The sequence below is a fragment of the Anastrepha ludens genome, chromosome 4 (assembly GCF_028408465.1).
Source record: "Anastrepha ludens isolate Willacy chromosome 4, idAnaLude1.1, whole genome shotgun sequence".
NCBI lineage: Eukaryota > Metazoa > Arthropoda > Insecta > Diptera > Tephritidae > Anastrepha > Anastrepha ludens.
In genome coordinates, this window is record NC_071500.1 from 33,542,266 (window position 1) to 33,567,790 (window position 25,525).

Genomic DNA, 25,525 nt, shown 5'->3' on the forward strand with positions numbered 1-25,525 from the left:
CAAATGCATGTACATAATTGTGTAGGTATGACCGTATATATATATGTCTATGTATATATCTTTTCCGTTTGGTTGTGTGTAAATTTACTTTAATAGAGCCCAAATTTCTTAGTTGTTTTTTTGTTTTTTCTTTTTTGCTTGTCTAGTATGTTCGGAGTGATAGTCGTAATATGGGTGCGCATGTGTGTGTATATGTATTATTATATTGCATTTTACTGTATTATCGCCTATTCGCTCTTAAAAACTTCAAACAATTACATGTATGTATGTATGTTTGTTTTTATGTAATAATATTGTAACGCAGTGGGTGGCACTATGCTAGTAAAACTTAAAACAGTCAGAAAGTGTAATAAAACATTTTAGTGTTTTTATTTTATAATCGAAAATATTAGATCCTGCAGCCTAAACAAACGGCACATTTACAAGGACAATTTTCGCTACAGTCATCTTACATTTGTATTCTATTTGATTAGATAGGTTCAGTAATACCTTTTTTTATTTTTATTTTATTTTATTTTTCTTTTGTTTGCTGCTGCTGCTGTGTTTGTTTGATTACAGAAAATAATAACAATTTCTTCACGTTCGATAACGAAATTTTGTTTTAGGACTGTTTTGTGTTTTTGTTTTTTTTTTTTGTTCTTGTTATTGGTTCTTTTCAAATTAACATTAAATTTGCATTGCAACTCTGTAAATTTGATTTAAAATTAATTTCATTTACTTAATTTACTAATTACTCTAATTAGCGCTCCGTTTTCCTCTTTAAGGCGTTGATTCTCCGTTTTGTAAACTTCCAATTGCTGTTAGACAAAAAGAGAAAGAAATCAGTTATTAAAGCGAGATACAAATAATTACACAAAATACATTATAACAGACAAATATATATTGAATTACAATAATGCCATATTTAAAAAAAAATTAACGAAACGTCCATAAATACAAAAATTTAAAATGCAAATAACGATTATTTAAATATTCAAGAAACGGCATTGCGAGCGAACGAGTGGCGAGCAATAGATTATTTGAGTGATATTGGTGGTTACAATTAGCAATAATTAGCATACTTAAAGTTTTTTTTACATTTTTTAATGTATCTACATACATATATCTTTTATGGCAGAAGTAAAACGCAAAAAAATTAAATTTAGACCAAATTTTTTTTTTTCATTGCGTTGTTTAATTATTTATTGTGAACGGTGTAAAATCCTTGGTTACTGCAGACCTTCCATGTCGTAGAAGATCTTTATGTTTCATAATATCAATATAAAATCCTCAATGCATTGACTGCCAGGCGCAACGCCAGGCATACACACTTGACATGTCTTAAGAAGCGGAGTCTGACGAAATTGCCGATGAATTGGCCAACCGTGGATCAGCGGTTCCCCCACAAGGGCCATAGCCAATAATCGGAAACAGTTCCGCAGGAATCATGAATTGGATCAGCGATTATGTATGCAATTTACATAAAGAGCGATGGTCCGGTCTAGAACGTTGCAGACCTGCGAAGTGTTTTGTGACAAGTCCGAAAATAAAACTTTCTACTAAAACTTGGAAGGAAAGGAGTTCGATCGATGGTCGGTATTATTAGAGAGCAGCGTACGACCACCATTCGAATCTTTGTGGACCCGATGTGCCTGTCTTGTTTGGAGGAGGCGGATAGCACTGACCACTTTTTCTGTGAGTGTCCTTTCCTTTGCTAGGGCAAGGTTACGAGTTTTAGGTTCCAATGTCATGAGAATGAGTAATATTCGTTTTCTAAAACTGGAGGATATTTACAGATTTGCTAAAGAATCTGGGAAATTCTCACAGGACTAACTAATTTCGCCCCTGTCTCTATTTTTTTCTATCTCTTTCTCTGCTACTTTTCTCATTTCCTCCTTGAATATCAACCCTCTTTCTAGAGCTGTAAATACAATGGACTTTTTAGCCTGAGTATTTTAGGAGCCACCAAAATTCCTATGTTCTATGGCATTTTTACACTCAGCTGCGCGCTTTATCGATTATTTGTTGCAGTCAGCGTACGATCGGAGCTTTAGGCGGTCCATAAACATGCAATTGCAAAAATTTTGGATGGACTCTGTGTCTCTTACTCCACTCAAAGGCTCTGACGGAAATAATTCTATGGAGATTCAGCGGTGTACATGGAGCCTACGTTCAGATCAGACGAAAATGAAGAGTAACAGCAAATGGAATTTTCCTGCTTTAATAATGCTACGATCAATCATAATGACATTTTCGTTTCTTATCGAGGGCGACCAATTTTGATTAAAACTATTTGCAGGAGAAACTAGCACAAAAAATTAAAAAAACAGCGACGCAGAATATTCCAAACAATATTCCCAATCATTTGAAACAACGTTGCATAAGAAGCAAAGGCGCTGCCACTTTTTATGCCTAAGCCGCATTATACAGTACTACGAGTATACATATATCCATTGAGGCGCGAATTGAATAATGAAAAAAATGGAAATTATTACAATGCCTCGGAATGTTGTCTTCTTGCTCGAATCAACTTCGGTTCTCCGAAACAGCATAGCATTTCGGCAAATGCCAAAAATCCAGTTTTATTATAATTTCAGCGTTGAAATTCTCGGTTAGGAGCAACAACTTTTCGAATTTCGTCACAGTCAAAAGTATCACAGTATCTTCAAAACGCCTAACGCATGCAAGTATGGGGTTTATTTCTTCCATTGGTTAATACAGATTTTACGTTGATAGCTTTTTATTTAAAGTTGTTCTACCCGGAAATCTTTTCAGATTGAACCCAAAACAAATTTTATTTTTATCCGAGAATTCATTCTTTGTTTTCCAGACATTTAAAGTTGGCGTAAAAATTAGTATTTCTTTTTAAACCGAATTTTGTGGATTGAATCACGGACATTAACAAACGCAAGGCCAATAGTTAAAAGTATATGGAATAAACCTAGAGATGCCCTGCTTTGTTAATGGACTGTTAGTTATTCGTGGCGTACTTGAGAGTCGGTAAACCATCGGCGCTTTTTGTTTTCTCTTCGGGCGGAAACACAAAAAATATAGTTTACCATCAGGGCTTACGATCAAAGTAACACAAACTAATAAATGTTTTTAAAACAATTAACTTTCAACAAATTAATTATAAAGAAATTTCAAAATTGAAAAAAATACAAAGTCGCAATGAAATTGTTTTAATTAAACTTTCGCAAGTGTAAGGAAAGATTTGTTTGTATGGATTTTTTTTTCGATGAAGGACAGACTTTTAAGCATGTAGACAATGAAAAACAGTTTTAGACAAAGGAATTAAATATCAATCATGTCAGCTTAATCGGAAGTTTAATCCTTACTTTGGTATAAATAATAAAAAAATTAAAAAATAAATAAAAAAATTAAAACAATAAATAAATAAAATAAAAAAATAGAAAAAATTAAAATAAAAAAAATTAAAATTAAAAAAAATAAAAAAAAATGAAATTAAACAAATTAAAAAACAAAAATATAAAAAAAAGGTTTTTTTTTTAACAAAAAAAAATTAAAAAACAAACAGCAGAAATAAAAAAATTAAAAACAAAACGAAGAAATAAAAAGAAATTAAAAAACAAAAAGAAGAAATAAAAAAAAATTAAAGACAAAAAGAAAAAAAAAAAAAAATTAAAAACAAAAGGAAATAAAAATCAATAAAAAAAATATATATTAAAAAATTAAAAAAAAAATCCTAAACAATTTCTAATTCTCACAAAAATTAAAAAAAAAATCAAATTAAAAAACACACCAAAAAATAGAAATAAATAAAAAAAATTAAGATTAAAAAAAAATATATTAAAAAATAAAAAAAATAAAATATTAGAAAATTAAAAGAAAAAAAAAAATTAAAAAAAAAAATCCTTACAAATTTCTAAAATTCTCATGCTTCTGTTTTTTGCTTTCTTACTTTCTAACCAACCTGTACTATGCTCCAGCTGAGCTGCAGCCAATATTTTCAAAATACACCTTTTATTGAGTACTCTTTACGTTTTTTCACTATTAATACCACACACAAGATTAACAAAAAATTAAATTAAAATTAATTAAATCACAAGTTTCTATTTCCTCTTCGACTAATGGCTTAGCAAGTTTGAATTACTTTTTCCATACAAATATACCGTAAAGAAAAATCAATATGCGATCATAAATATTCCTTCAATTGTTAAGAACTCTATGAGATATTCGTGTTGATATCGCACTAAAGATTTAGTTCAAATTTATTGTAAAATTGTTTGTATATCTTCAAGGACCTCACCAGTATATGAGATATAAGTATTCATGATTATGAAAAATGAGTTTGTGGTCCGAGACAATTAACTTACCGGAAAATAAAGAGATGATGTAACTCGCATAAGGATAAAATATTATTCTTAATCGATTCAAAAGTTGTGAAAGAATTTCTTCTACTCGTAACTTACGTATGCACACAATATATACATACATATATGGAGAATAAGTTAGCAATAGTCCCCGCTTAAAATCATTTATTAATGCGCAGCATTCAAACAACGCTAATTACACATAACCCAATTACTTTCATAAACAATAAACACAAAATTTACATTAGAAAAATTAGCAGCATGCAAATGAACGGAGAACGAACGACGTCATGCAAATAAAAAATAAATCAAGTGTTTGTTTACTTATTTTACGTGGTACATGTTTTTGGTGCGCATACACACACACACATTGCGGTAACGACAGTGCAGAATAAGCAATGGCGTGGCGTTAAGGCAGCCAGGGCGTATGAGCGAAAGTGCGAAAAGAAAAAACAATAACAAACAGTTCGGCGGCAGTGATGAAGATCAGTCGATTATGTGGTTTAATGACCAAAGGAGTAGTTCAAATTATAAGGGACGTTAATGAATCTAGTAAATCATCAATTATGCCGTATATATAAAAGAAAAAACTGCATTGTTCCGTGATGTTCGCATAGGCCTGCTCCAGTTTTTTGCTATGTAAAACTTTATTTGTAACGGCGTATGTATCCTTTTCGTATGAAAAGTTACACATGTACAACGGTTGATATTACATTTTTAAAGTTCTTTCCTTCATTTTCAATAATAATATTGTCGTATTCAATTAAGATATAACCCCACTCTAGAAATTTCAAAATAAAAAAGATATCCATTTCAGTGTTTGGCTTGACCCATAGTTAGTTTAGTGTTTTAAAAACCGTATTGAGCAGTTGATCTCATATTGAAAAATTTCATAAAGGTTCAAATCTCGATTTTACAGCAGCGTCTGAAAGCTGCTCGTAAAACTTTAAACGTATTTTTCTCAAAACGACGTTTTTTTACATGAACTTTGCATGCATGAACTGCCTTGAGATTTGGCAAGTAGCTTTATAATTATATTTTATTTGTATATATTATATATGGATATAATAAATAAATGCATATTTATTTTATAAACAATTCCATTTTCATATACAATTGCAGCTCATTTGTTCGAATAGTTTGCCAGATTTTGTAATATCAAGCGATCCAATATTTTGAAAATGGCTCCACAGTTTTTGTTTTTTAAAATTTGTTTATTTATTGGCTTAAGTACTATAATACATAAGTAAACAAAAACAATAATAATTGTGAGATTTAATAAAAGTTGTAAATTTTGGTATGGATTTTTAAAAGTCAAATATCTTCGGTTCCTTTTGACATTTAAATTTTTTTCTTTTAGGATAAAATATATAGTATAATCGAGGTGGAGTAAATTAATACGTGCAAGGCCTGGAGATTCAAGCTCTAATGGGGTGCGAAAGAAAATTTTATTACAAAAATATGTATTCGAGCAAAACGTTGCCAGTGTTTTTAAGTTTATTTTAAACTATATTTCGAAGATGCATTATATTACATAATAGTTTGGAAGAAAAAAAAACCATTATTTTTGGGTAAAATTTTTATCCGTATGGTTTAAGAAACTGTTTTATGGTCGATCTAACATGTCAGTCAACTTCGATTATTTCTGCGATTTTATCGACATTAACGACATTTTCTTTAACATGGAAAATGCCTGCATGGAATCGCCAAACCGAAATTGCACGTAATTAGCTTTTACAGTATCGGCACCCTAAACGCCATTTACAATTTTAGCGGCCTGGCTTGAATTTTCGCATTTTTGCTTTAGTCAAAGAAAAACTGTAAAATGAATAAACTTTTCTCTTTGTTGACTTGCATTGTTAACACCCTGTAACTCACTATTCAATGGAATAAACAAAAAGGAGCAAAAGAATATTTTAATGTGAAATGTCACCTTGGCAACTTCTAATTGTTTGATCGATTTTTACGATATATCGATCAGTACAGCCATCTACCGAGAAAATAATGGATTTCTTTATTCATTTAAGAGTATTTGGTAGCGGTTTCAAGGCGTCTAAACATTTATTTAGCCGTTAAAAACTTTAGGACATATGACAAGTTGGGGGCCTAAGTTGGCACTAGTTGTGAATCACCTCAATATTTATATCGTTGTCATCGATATAAGGACCACAGATGTAAAAAAATACGTTTGTTAGATAATACGTCGTTGACAAAAATGAGAGCGATGCCATAATATTTACTGATTTTAGTCCGTACGCAGTTCCACATTTCCAATTTACCATTTCAGAAACCATTTGAGAGGTGCAGAGATAGGGCTAGTGGTAAGTGAGTGAAATGATGCCAAGAATGAAGCGCAACTTGCTGCATACTTACCGTTGGGAAGCAAACAAGGTTTCGAAAATAACACCTCCTTTGTAGTAGTAACTCAAAATGGGAACATAATGGCATATCGCAGTCGATATGCTCGGTGTTTACGGCAGAATCTACTACGGTACTCGAAGCACTTATTTAAGTCAAGATAAACAAAGGCAAATTCATTGTCTGATAGCAAATTCATTCACAGATAGACACTCGTGCATCGACGCCGTCGTATCACCAACCAATACTTATAGTGAAATAGTGACCAACAACATTAAACTGATGTGGATTTCCGGGCACGTAGGAATTGCCGGGCATGAATACACTGATACCGGAGCCAAAAACATCGCCATCACGCCCTGACTGGCATATGACTCCGTATCTAAACGACATAAAAACATTTGTGCCGAGGTAACAAGACAAAGACGAACTTCATTAATCATGGACTGAGCAACGTACACCCACCACTACTCTGCAATCAGTCCGAGCAGAAAGGTGCCTGTCTACGACGCAAACATATCTCTTCGTGGCTTGGCCATACAATTATAACCCATACCCATCTATTACAACGATCCTTGAGCGACATTTGTCCGTTCTGCGCGAAAACAGCAACGCCCAACAATAGGACACAATCGCTTAAAGCAATTTTTTCTAAATTCTCAATTTTGCAAGGGACAGCCGAAGGCCGTCGTCGCCAATGCTAGGAGTCGTATTGTTTTTCAAGAATATTTAATTTATGGTACAAATAAATCTAAGTAAAAAGGAATAAAATAATAAAATCTTATTTAAAACCTAATAATTTAGCCCGCAAAGTATATTACATTTGCGATTTTATTAGTATTTCCAATTTTTTATTGTTTTTTACTATTATAAAATTTGAAACCTTTGAAAAAGAGCACGAAAAAGTAGTTTGCACAACACAAATAGAGGAAAATAAATGTTATTAAAGAGAATATTTATAAAAAGTTTAGCCGATAGATAGAGAAATTTGTACAACTTCGAACAAATGCAAAACGATTCAAACGAAAACAGAATGACTTTCCAATACGCATACAAAAAACGCAACAAAACAGAACAAAACAAGAATGTTTTTTTTTCTCCAATAAAAGTGTTTATTTCTTATTCTTATTATCAACGTTTCTTTATTTATTAATATTGTATAAATATGCATTTTATTTATGAACTAACAAATGGATTTTAACAAAAAACAAAATTCGTATAACCAACATTTAACAAATATCACAAAATACGTTGCTATTTCGGTATATGTACGTATGCAATCTTTGGTGATTTGGACAATATTCAAAACATACGCACGCCACAAAGCCTTGCAAGTAATGCGGCACGCCAGGCTCTACACATGCTCCAGATACCAAAGAACAACCCGACAATATTGCTATTGTTACAGTTGCTGTTGAACCAAGCCTTTTTAAAACCTTCAGTTGGATCGTTTTTTGTTCGGTTCGAGGATCCTTTTTAAAAGGTTATATCCATAAATCGATAGAAAATTAAATTTTAGGAAGCGACCTAGAAGCTCAAATAATAGAAATATATGAAATTCACGTCCAAAGTTAAAAAAGTCTGACCAGAAAAGACTCGGGTGCCTAAAGGAGGGTTAAATATTAATTTCGGGAAAGTGCCGAAACGATAAAATAAATATATGTGCATACAGTTCAATGCTGCAAAAAGAGAACTTTACTTTGCGTGAATACAAAATTGTAAGATTTAAGCTGTGCTATGAAGTAGAGCTCTATCAAAGCGAGTATCTTTATGCTCGCTCGGATTTCGTTCATGAGCAGTAACAGCTAGTATTAACTTCAAATCTTTGAAATATCGCCAGCTACATGCATTTGGCTTGCTATGAAGTGTTGCCAGCAACATGAATTGTCAAATGAGAAGAAACGTCACATTTTTAAGCATCGCCCAGAAGCAATTGGCAAATTTTGATAAATTGGCAAATTTTTATAAGAAACGTTTTTTTTAACAAATTAATAAAAAATTTATATTTACACAAAAATATTTTGCGAAGACGTTAAGTTTAAAAATGTAATTCTGATATCTTCGGAGTGCCGTGTTGAAATTTCACGCACATTTCACGGCAATACAATTTGTTGAAATTTCACGCACATTTCACAGCAATACAATTTGTATGGATTTTGACAGCCACTTCACGTGAAACGCAAGCACATATTTGATTTAACACGAGTTAAAAAGAAAAAAAAATATTTTTTTACCCGAATTGTTTTGTTTCAACGCGACTTTCAATATTTTATAAATTTTTCTTGAATCTAATAGATCAAATAGAGTGAGATTTTCCGCCGCATATACGAAGTGTTTAAAATAGTCACAGGAAAAGTCTCTGAGACTCGGTAGATTTTGCTCTCGCCGTTCAATATATTATATCTTAAAAGATGAAATGTTTGTTTAAAATTTTCAAGCACGAAAGCAATGAGAATCGAACGCGTACAGGTACTCGTTGCTCATACGCCCGGGCTGTTTGAAGGTATGCGAACGAGATCGAGGAAGATTAATAAGCGTTCGGATTATAACAAAAAAAACGAGTTTTGAACAGCAGCTTTGGGTAAAGTGGGCCAAGATATAATACCTGCCGTACAATGTTTTTAAAGTTTATTTTTTTAATTTAATTTTTAATTTTTTTTAAGGGGGCAAAGGTTACTACTTCTTAGAATGAATAAAAACTGCAGGGGATACTTTTTTTTAACATACTAACTTCTTCTCCTCATTTATACATTTTTTTAATATTTTTATATTTATATTTAACCCTCCGCTGGGCACCCGGGTCTTGCCGGACTTTTTCGACTAGGGAAGTGAATTTCACATAATTCTATTATAGCTAACGACTTGAATTTCCAGGTAGCTTTAACTTTTTTTTATTCTTTGAATTACAGGAGTTAAAAATGTTAGATTCGACTTTTCTGTTCCTTTATAAATATACTGCACACATAACTTACATCATCATATCCAACGATTTAGTGCCAAATGTTTGCATTTTTATGAAGAAATCTCCGGAATAGATTTTGTAAATGGCATTGATTTCAAATCCTACGACTTGCAGAACAAGTCTGATACTTATGCTATGGAGAAATGGAAGTTATGGCGTTCATTCGGATCCATGTGACCTCGAAGAAACAGGTGCAGTCTTGTCTTTGCCAAGGGAATATAGTTGCTCGAGATATGCTCTGTCGTTTGGCCATCCTCCAGACAGAGTATTTACTCTGTGCCAATCCCAATGTAAATTTTGAAGAGATGTTAATTTAAGTAATAGTGACCTGCCAGAAAACCAACTACTTTCCTGATATCTACTGCGCACCGTTTGGCCGAAATCCAGCAACTCTGATTTCGAAATCTAATCCACATTTCAAAATAAAAGATTTCTTTATTCTTCAGAAAAACAAAATCTACAAGAAAAATATTTTCTAGGTAATATTGAAAAGTGGGTGAATAAGTTTACTGAGAAGCAACCATACGAGTATATATGCCAACAATTGAACCTTTTTAAGGTATTTCACAGTTAACTCACTATATATTCGAAATAAATTATTAATCAGCAATGCATAAAAACATAGTTTAAATCTCATATTCAACCAAATTTATTATGCTTTTCATGGCTTCTTGAATATTTTACCTAAAGTGAGCTACTCATTTATATTCGTTTATCGAACAAAGCGTTCCAGGAACCTTAAGTTATTATAAATTATTGTACATTTTTTTCCTAAACTCCACAAGTTAACCTCAACCTAAAATGCGACTGATCGATCCCATCTAGTGGACAGCTATTTTAGTCTAACCGCCTGCTGGACGACCACATACCTCAACGCTTAAGTGCAATGCGGACATCTCGAATATCGTCTCTTTGGTGCGTGTCAATTACTGGTACAAAAAAAAAATAATAGAGTTGCAAGGAAAACATTCAAACCATCATAATCCATACCGACGTAAACACGCAGCGGACCCAAAGCCAATTCGATTGTTGTTGTAAATCGACGAAGTTTTTGAAAAAGTTGTTTGATCGGTACGAAATTCAAATTGCGCCTGACGGACGAGCATAAGTAGAGTACAAATTTGCTTGCCACAAGGATGATTTTTCTTCGTTATTGTTGAAACAAATTTCTTTATTCTCATATTCGTGTAATTTTTTTTTTATTTTTTCGTTATTTAATTTTAATTTTTTTTTTTCGTTTAACCTTTCACTCAATTAAACACCTTTCGAAAACTCGTATGGTAATTTTTATTCGGTTATTGTGCCTTTATGATATGCAAGTAGTATTTTGTTCAAATTTATAAATATATGTATCTCGTATATTTGTTTTGAAATGAAAATTGCATTCCCTCGTTTTTGAAGTCAGCGATTATAGTCAGCAGTATAGGTATTGAGCTGGACACGTTTCTTGTTTTCTAATTCTCGCAGTCCAATGTTGCCATGATAATTTATAAAGGTTCTTGGTAATACAATAATTGAATGCTGGTGACGCATTAGAAATAAGTTATACAATTTTACTTTCCAACACAATTTGTATTGCACCGCTAACATAGCTGGGATATACGCGTACGGTTACGAACAGTTTTGGAGTACAGCTTATAATTTGTCATACAAATAATTTGCAAGTCTTATGTAGCCGAGTCTGAATATGCTATACATATTATGTCACAGAGGCTCTTCTACCATCAGTATCATTTTATTTGCATAGCGCGAATTGTCTACTCCAATACGGGCTTAAATACTGAATGCATTCGCCCATTAGCCGGCACCATTAGTTAAACGCCATCTGTTGAAGCACTTGCTTTGCCATTTACTATCTTTCTTTTTCTGATAAACACTTATTTATATATAACAATATAAGTTCTTGTTTATAAGTATGTATGTATATGTATGTGAATATGAATTTCATTAAATAATTTCATCTACTAATTTCCTTAGTTTTGGTATAATTTGATTAATTTCATTTATGTATTTATTTCAATTATTTCGATTTTTTAGCTAGTTGACTCTGAGCTGAGGTGGTCAACTTGGATACGACGCGCGTGAGTGCGCGATTCTCCGCACGCAAACGCTCATTCTCAGTCTTTAGCTTCTGCAATAGCTAAAATGACAAAAACAACAACAAAAGTGATGGAGAAAAAAAAGAGAAGAACAAGAAGTATAAGAGCATGGTAATTAACAGATTTCGTTTTCGTTTGATGATGAAAACATGAAATGACGATGATTTAAGGTGGTTTGGTAATCTTGTATTGGAGGGGTGATGCACAAATTTTATTCGGAGGCGATCATGAATTGATGAAATCATAAAATGTTAATAAAGTGATAAACAGAGTTGACGTAAGGAATAATTTTGTATGCAAAAATAAGCAAACAAAAAACTCGTATAAGAGAACAAATGAAAACTGTACATAGGTGGGTGTTTCATGAAAAAGGATATTGAAAAGAACAACTCGTGACTCTATGTGTGAATGTGTGAAGCTGCAGATAATTTTAGATTGGAGCCGTGATCAGATTATTAACACTATATAGCGAATATACAATAAATGTAATGATGATTCATGAAATGTGATATACGTACATATGCACTTAAATATGTTTATCGGAAAATGTGTATATAAGACAAGGAATTTAATAATAATTTGCAAACCGTAAAAGATGGTAATGGTATGACTGGCAATTAAAGATAATTAAAAAGGGTATTTATGCATACTTGTGGGTGAAAGTTCAGCACAATATGATTTGAAAATTCACAAAAAAAAATTAAGAAATTATGTACAAGGGTATTGGTATGTTGTGCCAAGACATTGGTTATGATTTTATGAGAGGCTTAACTGAACCTCATAGGCATACAAATTTTTTAAGAACAAAAGCAGTATACTTTTGTATAAAAGAAAATATTTTTATATACAAAGAAAAAAAACATGTCTTTATACAAAGAGAAAAAAAAAACATATTTTTATACCTATAAAAGGAAAGAGTAAATATATTTTTATATTAAAAAAAAAATTGTATATATAAGAAAACAAACCCATTTTTATAAAAATAAAAAAAAAATTATTTTTATATTGTACAAAAAAAAAAATTATTTTTATATAAAAATAAAAAAAATTATTTTTACATTAAAAGAAAAGAAAAAAACATAATTTTATATAAAAAAACCATTTTTTTCATGAAACGAAAAAATTTCAATATTTTGAAAATATTTCATATAGATATATATTAGATAAATTCGAAGATATCAATAACCATCTAATTGGAAGTTGCCTTCTTAAGCTAATGCAAAAGACAATTGATAAGGTAATTAAAATAGAAAATACAAGGGCCGACTGACAAATGTCTTAACTAACAAAGAAAAAAAAATATTCTGTTTGTTTTGATTAAACTTTTTTTGTTAGCTTGTTTCAATGCTAATTAAAAATTAAAAAAAATTTAATTATTGGAGGTTGAATTAGTTTTAAAGGGTTTTTTCGAAGATTTGGGGCTTTATTGTGAAAAAACGGTACAAAATATTTTATTCGAAGTATTGGCCATCGCTAGCTACAACTTTCGCCCATCTTTCGGGCAATTTCCGGATGCCGTTTCTCCAAAATTCTGGCCGCTGCTTGGCTATCCATGACTCAACCCATATTTTGGTAGCCTCGTACGAGGAGAACCGCTGGTCCGCCAAATCGAGACTCATATGCCGGAACAAATGATAATCGGAGGGAGCTATGTCTGGACTATACGGCGGGTGGGGTAACACTTCCCAGCTAAGCGTTCCAAGGTATTTTTTGACAGGTTGAGCAACATGCGGCCGAGCGTTGTCATGTTGCAAAATAACCTTGTCGTGCCTTTTTACCGTTTCCGGCCGTTTTTCTTTCAATGCCCGGCTTAAACGCATCAATTGCAGTCGGTAACGATCCCCCGTGATTGTTTCGCCCGGTTGGAGCAGCTCAAAATATACGACGCCGACCTGATCCCACCAAATGCAGAGCATGATTTTCTTGCCGTGAATATTCTGCTTGGCCGTCGTCGTTGATGCGTGGCCGGGCAAACCCCATGATTTTTAGCGTTTTGGGTTATCGTAGTGGATCCATTTTTCGTCGCCAGTCACCACCCGATGCAAAAAACCCTTCCGATTTTGTCGCTCGATCAGCAATTCGCACGTAAAAAGTCGCCGTTCGACGTCGCGCAGCTTCAACTCGTACGGGACCCAATGTCCTTGCTTTTGGATCATTCCCATCGCTTTTAGACGCTTGCAAACGGTTGATTTATCAACGCCCAATGATTCAGCAAGCTCTTCTTGGGTTTGGCACGAGTCCTCGTTTACCAATTCCCCCAATTCCGCGTCCTCGAACTTTTTGGGCGGGCCAAGACGCTCCTTGTCTTCGGTGTGAAAATCACCACTTTTGAATCGTCGAAACCAGTACTCACATGTTGAAATCGACGGAGTATGGTCTGGGTAGGCCTCCTGCAGCAATTCACGGGCTTGGGCTGTATTTTTTTTTTTTTTTTCAAATTGAAGCAGAAAAGCAAAGCTTCCCGCAAATTGCGTTTCGACGGCACGAAAGTTGACATACTCGGAGCACGAAAACACTGCGTTGTTTATACTTCAGCGAAATGACAGATACTGATAAACAAAGCCTAGGGATGAGGCTTTGTCATGAATATATATTCAGTATTGCCAACGCGATAAAGTGATAAATAACGCCATCTGTGTGTCACCTTTAAACTAATTCAACCTCCAATAAAAATAAAAAAGTAAACAATTTTATTAAAAAAAATTAAAATTTTACTTAAATTTTTTTTTGAAAAAATATTTTTTACTTAAATTTTTTTTTTGAAAAAATATTTTTTAATAAAAATTTTTTTTGAAAAAATATTTTTTTATTAATTTTTTTTTTTGAGAAAATACAATTTAATTAAAACTTAAAGAAAAAATTTTGTTTTTTGATTTAAAAAAAAATCAAGTTTCAAAATTTCATTAAATTAAATTAAATGATTTAAAAACATTAATTAAACTAAAATAAATTTTGTCTAAAAAAAGAAATTCTTTTTAAATAAAACAAAATAAATTAAAAAAAAATCTTATTTAACCATTAATTCTTAATAAGATTAATTAAACGATTTGTTTAAATTTTTTTTTCGATATTTTTCTTTTAATTTCTAATTAAAAAGAAAAAAAAATAAATTTCTAATTTTTTTTATTTATTTGTTTTCTCCTTTTTTTTTGACATATTACGTTAAAAACTCGTTTTAACTATAGAATGCTGTTGTAGGTAAAACGCACCTAGTAGTATAGGCTCGACCAAATAAAAGTATCTTTTAAAAATTAAATAGAAGAATCAAAACGAAATTTACTTAGGAATATTAAAACTTTGTCGGAAAGAACAAATAATACCGTTAGATTGGCTTCGTAGTACCTCATTATGGTAACCCAATTTTTCTAGACCATGTTGACAGATTCTGTTATTCGAATATTCATCTTAGGAATCAAAACAGCTTTTAGATTACTCACAGATGGCTTATATAACACAGATTGAATTTTTTTTCCTTGTGGTTTGAGTAACTGGGGAAATCGTGTTTTAAACTTTGCATAATCTCTAATAATGCGCATAAGTTTGATGTGTGACATGAGATGCATCATCCTGCTAACTCCAAAATCCAAAACTAATGCATGTACATATTCCCAATATGCCTCTTCAACCGGATTTCCAAAAAAAGAAAAAAAAAAATACACGCTGATGTCACTAATCCAAACTCCATACCAAACTATCACCCTCTAGATGTATACCTTGCGATTTCTCGATCTTTAGATGCGGTATTTTAAATATTATTGTTAGCTCTAATTCGGCTCTAAGGCCCGTACTGGGAAGCAATTCGAAGTAGATTTCGAAAGCCAAGAATCTGAGACTGCTGTGCGAAATTCTCATTAATTAACTCTTCCGTACTTACGATGGAGATCGGGAGTGTTGTCTACTAGTAAGTCGATCTTACTATATACATTTTTTTGCACAAACTTATGCCCGATAGGTTCTTCATTGCGGCAAACTTTTCTTCTTAAACAAAAAAACACTTCGAGCAACACTGCACTCATTCAAAAAAGTTGTGCAGCCAAAATAATATAAATTCAAAAAGATACTAATATTAATATTTGGACCCCTCAACCCGATATATGAAGAAGATCACTTTTTACAGTATTTGCAAATGAGAGAAACAATGGAAATATTTAAAGTGCTTCTAAACATCGTGAAATGCCTACTCCGTCAGAGCGTCTTTATTCACAATGGTTTATAGAAATAAAAATTTATTTATGTGCTATTTTAGCGTTATCTTGTAAGCATAATGAGATATCACGCAAAATGCAACACTAGATATTTCCTTTTTGTTAATGTTTTCATTTCTTCCTTTATGACGGCCTTGCAGCAAACTACCAATATGAGTTTGCTAGTTTTCGATTTTCCTACGCATTTAAACAATTGCGACACTTTCAAAAGCAATAGCGTGAATGATGAATGGAAATGTAATATTTTTAAAGGTGGAAGAAAAATGCATAGCTGAATGTGCAAAAACGTGTAATACTTAGGGTGTAGAAGGAAAATTCGGTGCATTTAAAATTAAATTTAATTTCGCACTGCGTAGAAAAGTTATATATGTATGTAAGTATGAACTAACTAATCAATTTAAATAAAAAATTTAATATAATAAAAAAACAAGCATAAGTAGTTCTTGACTAAGGCACAGGAAGAAGAAATATCTCAAAATGAAAATGAAAGCTAATTGCTTTAAAAAAAAAAAAATTACAAAACACAAAGGGGAAAAAATGGAAAACCTGTGCATTCAATGTTTCGCAAAAATAAAAATAATATTGTAAAATTTTCATTTATAAGAAGAAAAAATATTTGTATTTATTAAATGGAAAGGAAAGCAAAAACAAAAATTCTAAAATGAAACGGAATACAAATTCTTTAGATTAAATGTTTCGCAAATTCACAGCAATTAAGCAGATTTTTCATAAACGGAGAAGAAATACAAATCCTGTACATTAAATTTTCTAGCAGTTTTAACAGAAAGATAAAAAAATTGGCAATTTTATATTATATTTGGCAAATAATGCGCCACAGTACTAATTGCATTTAACAATCAACTAAAAAATCACATATCACAACTTGAAAAAAAAACTTGAACAAATTAATTTTATACGTAACATAATTTGTATATAACAAAATTTAGTTAAATTAAGAAAGTGTGTAAATAAAAGGAGAATTAATAAAAATCTTGTATTTATATATTACATTAAATATTCTGAGAATAAAAACTGGCACCAATATTTTTAACAAATATATAATATATCTAAAAAAAAGTTTTATATTTAGTAATTTAGGGTAGTTAACCCAAGAAAAAACAAATAAGCACATATAAAAATTAAAAAAAAAAATACAAAATTGTGAAATAATTTTTTTTTTTTTTGTGAATGCACTCAAAGGTAGTTTTGGCATTAAAGTAATTGGCAATTTTATATATAGTAAGATTATATTGTTTTCTTTTTTTGTGTATGCACTTAAAGCTAATTTTTGCAATAAATTAATTGGCAGCTTTGTTAAGATCACTTGATGGTATGAGTATAGTTTTTAAATGTTAACAAAAAATTAACACAAAAAAAAATAAACGCGTGTCTTTAGTAGTTTTTTTAACTTCATTTTAATTGTGTGGTCTTTAAGCCAGAAGAGCGGTTAAGTGTGTTAAACAACAATCAACAAACAATATTTTTACTTTCGTGAAAGTGTGAGGGGATGCACGTTGTATGCGTGTGTGCATGTTTGCGTTTATTTGTGCTTGGAATATTATTTACCTTTAACTCTTCTTCCATTTCGGAAAGTTTGCGTTCCATAGCTCTCCTTTCGCGTTTTTCGAGCTCTGAGAGTGAGTTTCTAGTTGTCTGCAAAAATTAAATTTGCGAAATTTTGTTTCGATATTTTTTTTCTTTCTTTTTTTCAAATTTATAGAATGACATTTTTTTTCACAAGTACAAAATACCCATATATTATATATTTATTAAAGTTTTATTAACAGACAAGGAACATTTAGCGAAATTTATCCAGTTTTATGTATGAATGTGTCTGCGCGTGGCCGATAAGTATGCGTGCGGGTATGTTTTCTAACAGAGAAAAACAAAGTAAGCGAGAGTGTGAGCAGGTAAATTAAGAGAGCAGCTGGTAACTAAGTAACGAGTATACATGTATATACATACATATGTATGTACTCATTTGTTAATTGTGAGAGTATAGAATCCTGCATCGAAAGCAAGCGTAATTTTAGCTAATAGCATATGTTAGTAGCAGAAGTTGTTTTTGGTGTCGATACAGCTGCTGCAGTGTCTACAGTCACCCTGCAATTTCTATGTTATTTGGCCATAGTAGCTTTTGTTTTATGTTATATTCTGAATGGTGTAAATGTTGTGGCTAAGAGATTAAATCAAGAGCGTGATCGTAAGAGCATGAGCGATAGAAAGGGCGCGAGCAGAAAAATTTAGTTTATTTTCATTTCACGTTTTTGTTTTTTTTTTCTTCTTTATAGTACATTTACATTTCAAATTGTTTGGTTTTTTTTTTCAACTGTTTTATTATTATTTGTCTACAATATTTTTGACCTATGTTTTCGCATGTATTGTGTTATTGTTTGTTTTGCTTCAATTTGCCATTCGGCAAATTTTATTAATTGCTTTTGTTTTTAAGCGGAAAGTTGCAGATATATTATGTATGTATGTAGTAACATTTTTTAAATATAATTATTTATATGTTGGCAGCGGACAATGCACGTTCGGTATAATTTTTGGTTTTTTAGATTTTTTATTGGTTTTTGAAACATGTTGTATTTTTTTGTTGCTTTTTCAATACTTTGGATTAAGTAATCCGTAGTAGGTAATAATAACTCGTTTTAGTTTGGGTGTAGATATGGTAAATATTAAACTTACTGCGTTTGTAATTCTTTCGAGTGTTGCTCTACTTTGTACGATTTCATCATCCTTTTTCTTCAATTGTTGTTTTAGTTTGTCGTTCTCCAATCTGAAATGCGTAGCAATAATCATAAAAATTAGTTTTCGGGCTTCAAATTTAAAATAAAAAAATTACAATAAATGCCAATTCCATTCCTTGTTAAGCATGAATTTGCTTACTTGGAATCAACATTTAACTGTTGGCAACGAGCAAATATGTAATATAATATAAAGCTATGTTTTAGCGACAGACTAATCACCTACCCTGTCAGAAAGCAAAATAGATTAACGAAACCAACGCAAAACTGAGTCTTGTCTAGGTCGAGTGGAGTGATCAAGAAAAAAAAATGTTTTAAGAAATTAATTGCAATTAAGTAAAAAGAAATCAGAAACTATAAAATTCGTCAGCACTGGATAGCCATACACCATTAATTATGAGGACTTTGTTACGTAATCTTACACCAATTTACAAAAAAAAAAAATGTGAGCACAAACATACAAGTAAGTCTGTATGCCACAAGTTTTGCGCTCGCTATTGGCTTCTACAGCATAAATAGCCCGATAAAAAATGATACAAAGGGTCGAGATTGCATCATCTTCTGGAGTTAATCGTATTATTAAACAAGTTCATCAATAAAACAATGGATTCGCTGGCAGAACGGCACGAGCTGCCATCCTACGGTAGGCAAAAGTTTTCCAGACTAGGCTAACACACTCTTGAGCATAAAACATTGTAGTCATTGACTGCGATAGTGTGACTTTAAAGAAGTATAGCCCAATTACGCCTCACACCCGTAAACCGCACCAACCAGAGATCATTTGCTGTATATGTATATAAGGAAGTGTCGCTCCAAATGCGAATATTTTTGTACTAACAAGACCACTTAGCCCTCATTTACAGCACACTGATCCAACAACTATATTAAAACATTCGTAAATCATTTTAGAAAGTCGATTTCTCAGTTCAGGCAAGTATCCCCATAGAAATCTCGCCATGTTGGGCCAAAAGCAAATTTTTCCTGAGCTAAGGCATTTCTCAAATTCTCAACATTGACTTCAATGGAAAAGTATAGATTTTTTAACGGCAAGGCTTTTATTTCATTTCACTAATAGTGTACGCTGAAACACTTTTTCTGTTTTATTTTTTTCTTGTTTGTTCAAAAAAGAATAAGACAAATGAAATCAAGAAATAATATTTGTCATCTCTCAACTGCCGTAAGTTGTTTCTTAAGCTTACTTTTGATTTTTTAAAAATGCCCCAAGTTAACTTTTCCTTCGGATGATACGGCTTAGGAGATCACAAGATTCTTCCATCTTTCCATCTGAGGTATGAGATCACGGCTTAGAGAATATGAAACATTGCGCATGTCGCAGTACCGCTCTCATTAAAATTGATAAAATTAGTGGTGAAAAAACAAAAAATTCAGAAGGTGTGGTGAAAACAACTTCAGAAGGTGTGGCCAATATCAGTCCGTTAACCGGCTCTCAGCGAACTTGAAAAACTGAACTGGGGGAGGATTGTGTTGGTGACATACGAAAACAAAATCATCACAGTCTCCGCTTGCTTCGTTGCCTTTTAAATAACTAGTGATCGGAAGAGTGTGTGAATACGTGTAAAATGAGCGTGCAGATTTCCGCTGCCGAGTCTTTGGCGACGTGGCAGTCAAAGTTACTGTCTTAATTTCGTTTTCCCCACAGCTGAAGGCCAAAACCTGGTAATCTATCATCCTTAGATAGAATCAGCCATTGCCAATGTAGAGGTTACAAATAACTTTGTTCTTTTTATTATCTTCTCTGTTTACATCAACATTGATTACTTCACACTTTTTTGCGCATCTACGTCACAGCATCAATTTTTCCATTTTATCACTCTTGGTGTAAAATATTTTCAACAATATTTCATTCTATCAAAGGAAATAAATAAATAAAATACAAGATGAAACCTGCACCACAACATTTTGACCAGTTTTTGCTACGAATGATTTTTTTATGTATTCTATCCATAGAAGTGGTAATTTGGAAAGAAAAAAGTCAGTCGGAGCCATATCAGGTCGTTCATTTACTTATTTTACAAATTTCTGACAAATCTTACTTTTTCGACGAATTAGCTCTCTCGAACTTCTCATAACGCCCTGATAATATTCTTTATTTATGGGCTGATATTTTTCCTTTAAAAATGGTTTGCTTATGAGATAGTCCAATGATATTAATTTGAGTGTTTTTTTCTATTTCAAGGGATTAGTTATTAGTTAGTTAGTATACGTATCTATTTATATAGAGACTGGTGTAGAAATTCTATGACAAATATTTTGTACTAAATATGCTTTAAGCTGCCATACACCTGTTTCATGCTCTTCTTTCCATTTTTTTCTATTTTCCTGAAAAATACTTTGACTCAATTGGTTTTTTGCTGGTTGTTTCATTTGCATGAACAAAATTGTCACTTAATTAGGAGTGAGCGACGAGAGAAGACTGTAGAGGCTAGTCCATATTGTGGTTTATTTTTAATAATCCAAAAAATTCTATATTTTTTGGTATATTATTGATTTATTCCCATCATTCATGTGCCTGCCTCGGCTGGTTTCGTAGTAGCGTTGGCAAAAAATGGTCACCGCTCTAAAATCCAAACCAACGCATCAAATCGCCACTCTCTGAGGATGCATTGACTTCCTGACGATCAAGATCAAGGTCGGGTTTTCCACTCCCCAAATGCTTTAGTTGTGCTTGTTAACGCATGTAGCCGCAGACATGAAAGTGCGCTTTTTGACTTCTTTTCTATAAATGTACTTTATGGGCTATACACATCGACTTTTAAAATATGTAAGTTTGTAATATTTCCTAAAGTTGTTCAAGCGTAAAACGATTCATTTCATTCGGCGGAGATATGACACTGACTTTCTGATTTGCAGCGTGAAACAGCTGTCCCTGTCAAAATAACAAATGATTTAAACAAATACTGTGTGTGGACCACTCTGTTTCCGCATTTTTTTTTTTTTTAATATTTAGGTCGTACCACAACCTAAGTGAGTTGGCTATTCTCAACCAGCTGCCACAAAAACCTAGGTCATAGATTGGCTTGCAAAAAACTTTGTTTTGACTGCTTAGCAACCTTATTATACTTACTTTACAGCCTCCCAAAGAGCCTTGTAGTCGATGGCTTCGCCATTCTCTGACTTATCACGTGATTTGTTTTCATCTGTCGCGGAATTTGAACTGCCGGTAGTGGTGCTTCCTAAGCGTGAGCGCGATGCTCCACGTTCACCGCCACTCTAGAAGATGAGAAGAAGAGGAAAAAATATATTTCTATATTAAAAAAATATTGTGAGCTCGTATAACTATTAAATTCTAAATAATAATTAGCACAATAATAGCAACATCAACTTATAAGTGGGTGTTTTCAGCACACTTAACGTACTTCATAACCTTCACTTTTCTCTGACGAGGCGCTTAGCGATCGTTGCGCTGCGCTGCGCGAACGAGAACGATTACGTGATTTGCGTTCTTGTTCACGCAACGAATTGCTACGTCCCACTATGGCTGCCATCGCTGCTGCACTGCTACTGTTGACAGCCGCCCCCATGGATACGCCTGACGTGGTACTGCCGCCGTAAGAATTTAAATTACTATTCGAGTTGGATATTGATTTACTCTTAGGGAGACTTGATGTTGAGCGTGCACTGCTCGGCGTGCTTCTGTACGATGAACTGGATGCGCTTTTGAAAGAATTGGACTTGCCAGTGCCGCTACCCACATTTAAACTCAGCGAAGCTGTAGTCACACCATTGTCATAGCTAGTGTAGGGACTCATGTAGCGATCGCTACTGTAAGGATTTGAAATATAACGCGATTCATAACCGCTGCTACCACCTGCGCCGCCACCATTGGCTGTGGATTGCGAGGAGTTGTATAAAAAGATTTTATTATTATTAGCTGTACATGAGGAAGCAGAGCAATTAATGCATGTTGCCAGAGATGAGGATATGCAATGACGGCCAATTGGCGATAGAGAAGTGTGCCTAGAATTTTTTTGCATATGCTTAGACGCATGATGGTGATGAGAGCTGGTGGATATGGAGCAGGATGAAGAGGAGCTTTTCTGGGTTGAGGATTTTGCATATTGCTGATGATGACGATGATGTTGGTGATGATGATTATCAACACTAGCGCTTGAATTTCTTGGCGTATAATTAGTGGATTTTAATGCTGATGCAGAGGACGCAGCGTGAGTAAATGAGTTGACAGTAGCTTTGGACGAAAAGGCGGATGCAGATGGAGTAGGTGCGCACATATATTCATAACGACCTATCACAATAACACCACCACCCCCACCACTACCACCACTTTTACCATTCGTGTAATAGGAGGAGCTGCTACCGCCAACAGCACGACTTCCGGCTGTGCTATAGAGATTGTCGCGCGAACCATAAATACTCGCATACGGGCTCTGATAGTAAGATGACGACGATGCGGAAGACGAAGTGCCGGCACCAACGCCATTCTGATAATAGCCAGTGCTTAAAGGACGAGAAGTTGAGCTATATCCATTTGTATGATTGTTGTAATTACTGCCATTGTAATTGTAGGCGCTACCACTTCCCACACCCGAGGTAGAATTGGCGCGCGAACTGGAGAGTGAACGACGACGTGATGCACCGGCGAGCGGTTGTGTGGCGCGTGAACGGGACCGAAAAGACATTGCACCAGCACTTCAGAGATTTGTGCGTGGAAAATTACAGCGGTTTATGTTACTCGCCGACTTGCAGTAAAATACCACTAACGAATAACGGTATTAAACGTTAATAGTGAAATCACAATTTATATTCGTAGAAGACGATTACGGAATTTTTTTATTTAAGAATGCCGAAATTACATGAATTATTATATTATAGTTCGTACAAATTGGCACAAGTCCACTGAACGAAATGTTTATACACAGCGCAACTAACTAGGATGCGCTAAAATGCGGAACAGATGACGTCGAATCTTCAAGCAGGAAAAAAATGACAATAATAAATTGCACATAAAACGGCATATTGCACTTTGTGCAAATTGCGCACACAACACAACGCAGTCAAAACGTAATAAATTAAATTAGGCGTTTAAGTACGCGAATGTAATTAGAAAATTTATTAATTTTTGTAGAATTTTAATATTGCAGCTCAAAATTTCAATTAGCCATAATGGCTGGCGGCATTAGGAAAAAAAAAAATATATATACAAAGTAAAAATAATGCGTTTTCCAATCTTTGTGCAACCGTCCCATGTTATTCCATTTTGACGTTTTTTTTAATTTACAAATAATCCGGCTTTTACAAACCATTCCAATTTACTGTGCAAATCGAAGGATCGTTTGCCAAATTTATGTTGCACTATGTGAGTGATTTAATGATGATGTGACGCCGTTAGATTATTTTCTATGGGGATATGTTAAGTCACAAGTGCATGTCGACTAATCAGCGTTGCGCATTTCGTGGTACCGCTAGTCGGTTCTCAGCATGATGTACAGAATGCAGAAATGTGACTAACATCAGAGCGTTAACCATTATCATAGAATTTAAAACAACGAGCTGATTGACTGACATAACCGGGGTCAAGAAAGGCACATACGCTCAAGCCAACCCAGCTCTATCTTGAGTTTAATAAGGGAACTGGATCTGGATGAGGTACTATGATGAGTAGAGCCCAAGCGGTCATGAAGTCGAAGTGAAAACCGCGAAGTAATCTAATCTAATCTAATGAGCTGCCATCATTTTGGAGACATGTTTACAAACAACATTTACATTCGCTCTTCGATTACCGCCCAAAGTTTGCATTAATCTAACCTAACTTAGTCTTTCGTTGTCATTTAGAAAATTTTGCGTTTTGCATTGGATTCTCTCTCATAGCTATTTAAAAAGATGTTACACTAAAACTACTTCGGAAAAATCATAAAAACGGCGCTTTCTCAACAAATCTCTGATAAATGCATAATACAACCACCAAACCAAACAGGTAGAAATTCAAGAGAATAGCTAAATTTGAACGTTATTATTTTATACTTTCAATTTAACCATAGTTTTCTCGTCTAATCCCTGAAAATACAGCTTACCTGATTAAGCCGAAGAACACATTTTTGTTCGTATTCAAAACGTATTCAACTATTGATACATTTAAAGTTTAACTGATGTGAAATAAAATTAATTAAGATGATGTAAATAAAAAACAGTTGGTTTTAGAGATTTTTGGAGTTTTTGAGATACATAATTTGAACAAAATAGTAAATTTTGATTCCAGTCTTGATGTAGTTTCGAATCAAACAAATTTACCTTTCTAAGGCAGTTGAAAAAACGAAGGCAATTAAAGAGCAGTTTAAAGTTAGGAATATGGAAGATAAGTAAGTCTACTTTATTTGGTTGATTTGATGAGTGAACGACCCCAAATCAAAAAGAGTCACCGAAAGTCATATGTCCAATAAAAATTACAGCTCTATTATATCAAGATTCTATTGCTTAACTTCAGCTCAATGGGCAGTAACATAACAATTTTGTATTTCAATAAGCAGAGAATAATTGCTATATCGAGCTGAGATTTATTTATTTATAGTGTGAAATATTACATATAATATACGCATAATGCTCTTTTGAGTACCATGAACAAGATTTAGCATCGATTCTTCGGAAGCAATTTCCCACTACTCTACCCACATATCGACCTGGAACGTTGGAAATTTCATATTCGATATTCAACTTGTTCTTGTTCTCTATCAGAGTTTCATCGTTTGATCTTTAACGAGGGTACGCTAAAATAAACACAGGGTGCACCATCTTTTTCGCGTTGTTTCAGTGTAACGCGATCATGGTTGTACTGAATTGACGCATCGAAAACATGTATGTATGTTGA

At 33.1% G+C, this 25,525-nt stretch overlaps 1 protein-coding gene across 24 annotated transcripts in view; it reads right to left on the minus strand.

The window, feature by feature from the left end:
* Positions 1–594: 594 nt before the first annotated feature.
* The window catches only part of LOC128861555 (protein phosphatase 1 regulatory subunit 12A), a 124,383-nt gene continuing 99,452 nt past the window's right edge, over positions 595–25,525 (minus strand). For 17 of the 24 annotated variants that reach the window (XM_054099763.1, XM_054099761.1, XM_054099776.1 and 14 more), the window contains 4 exons: positions 21,770–21,915; positions 18,626–18,716; positions 17,504–17,590; positions 10,897–11,773 (listed from right to left, as the gene is read on the minus strand). In XM_054099763.1, coding sequence (XP_053955738.1) covers positions 11,654–11,773; positions 17,504–17,590; positions 18,626–18,716; positions 21,770–21,915 — 444 coding nt within the window. In that variant the 3' untranslated portion in view covers positions 10,897–11,653. Of the gene's footprint in view, positions 798–10,896; positions 11,774–17,503; positions 17,591–18,625; positions 18,717–21,769; positions 21,916–22,061; positions 22,532–22,993; positions 23,630–25,525 lie in introns of those variants that run through there. The other 7 variants (XM_054099781.1, XM_054099780.1, XM_054099786.1 and 4 more) reach the window with 5 other exon arrangements.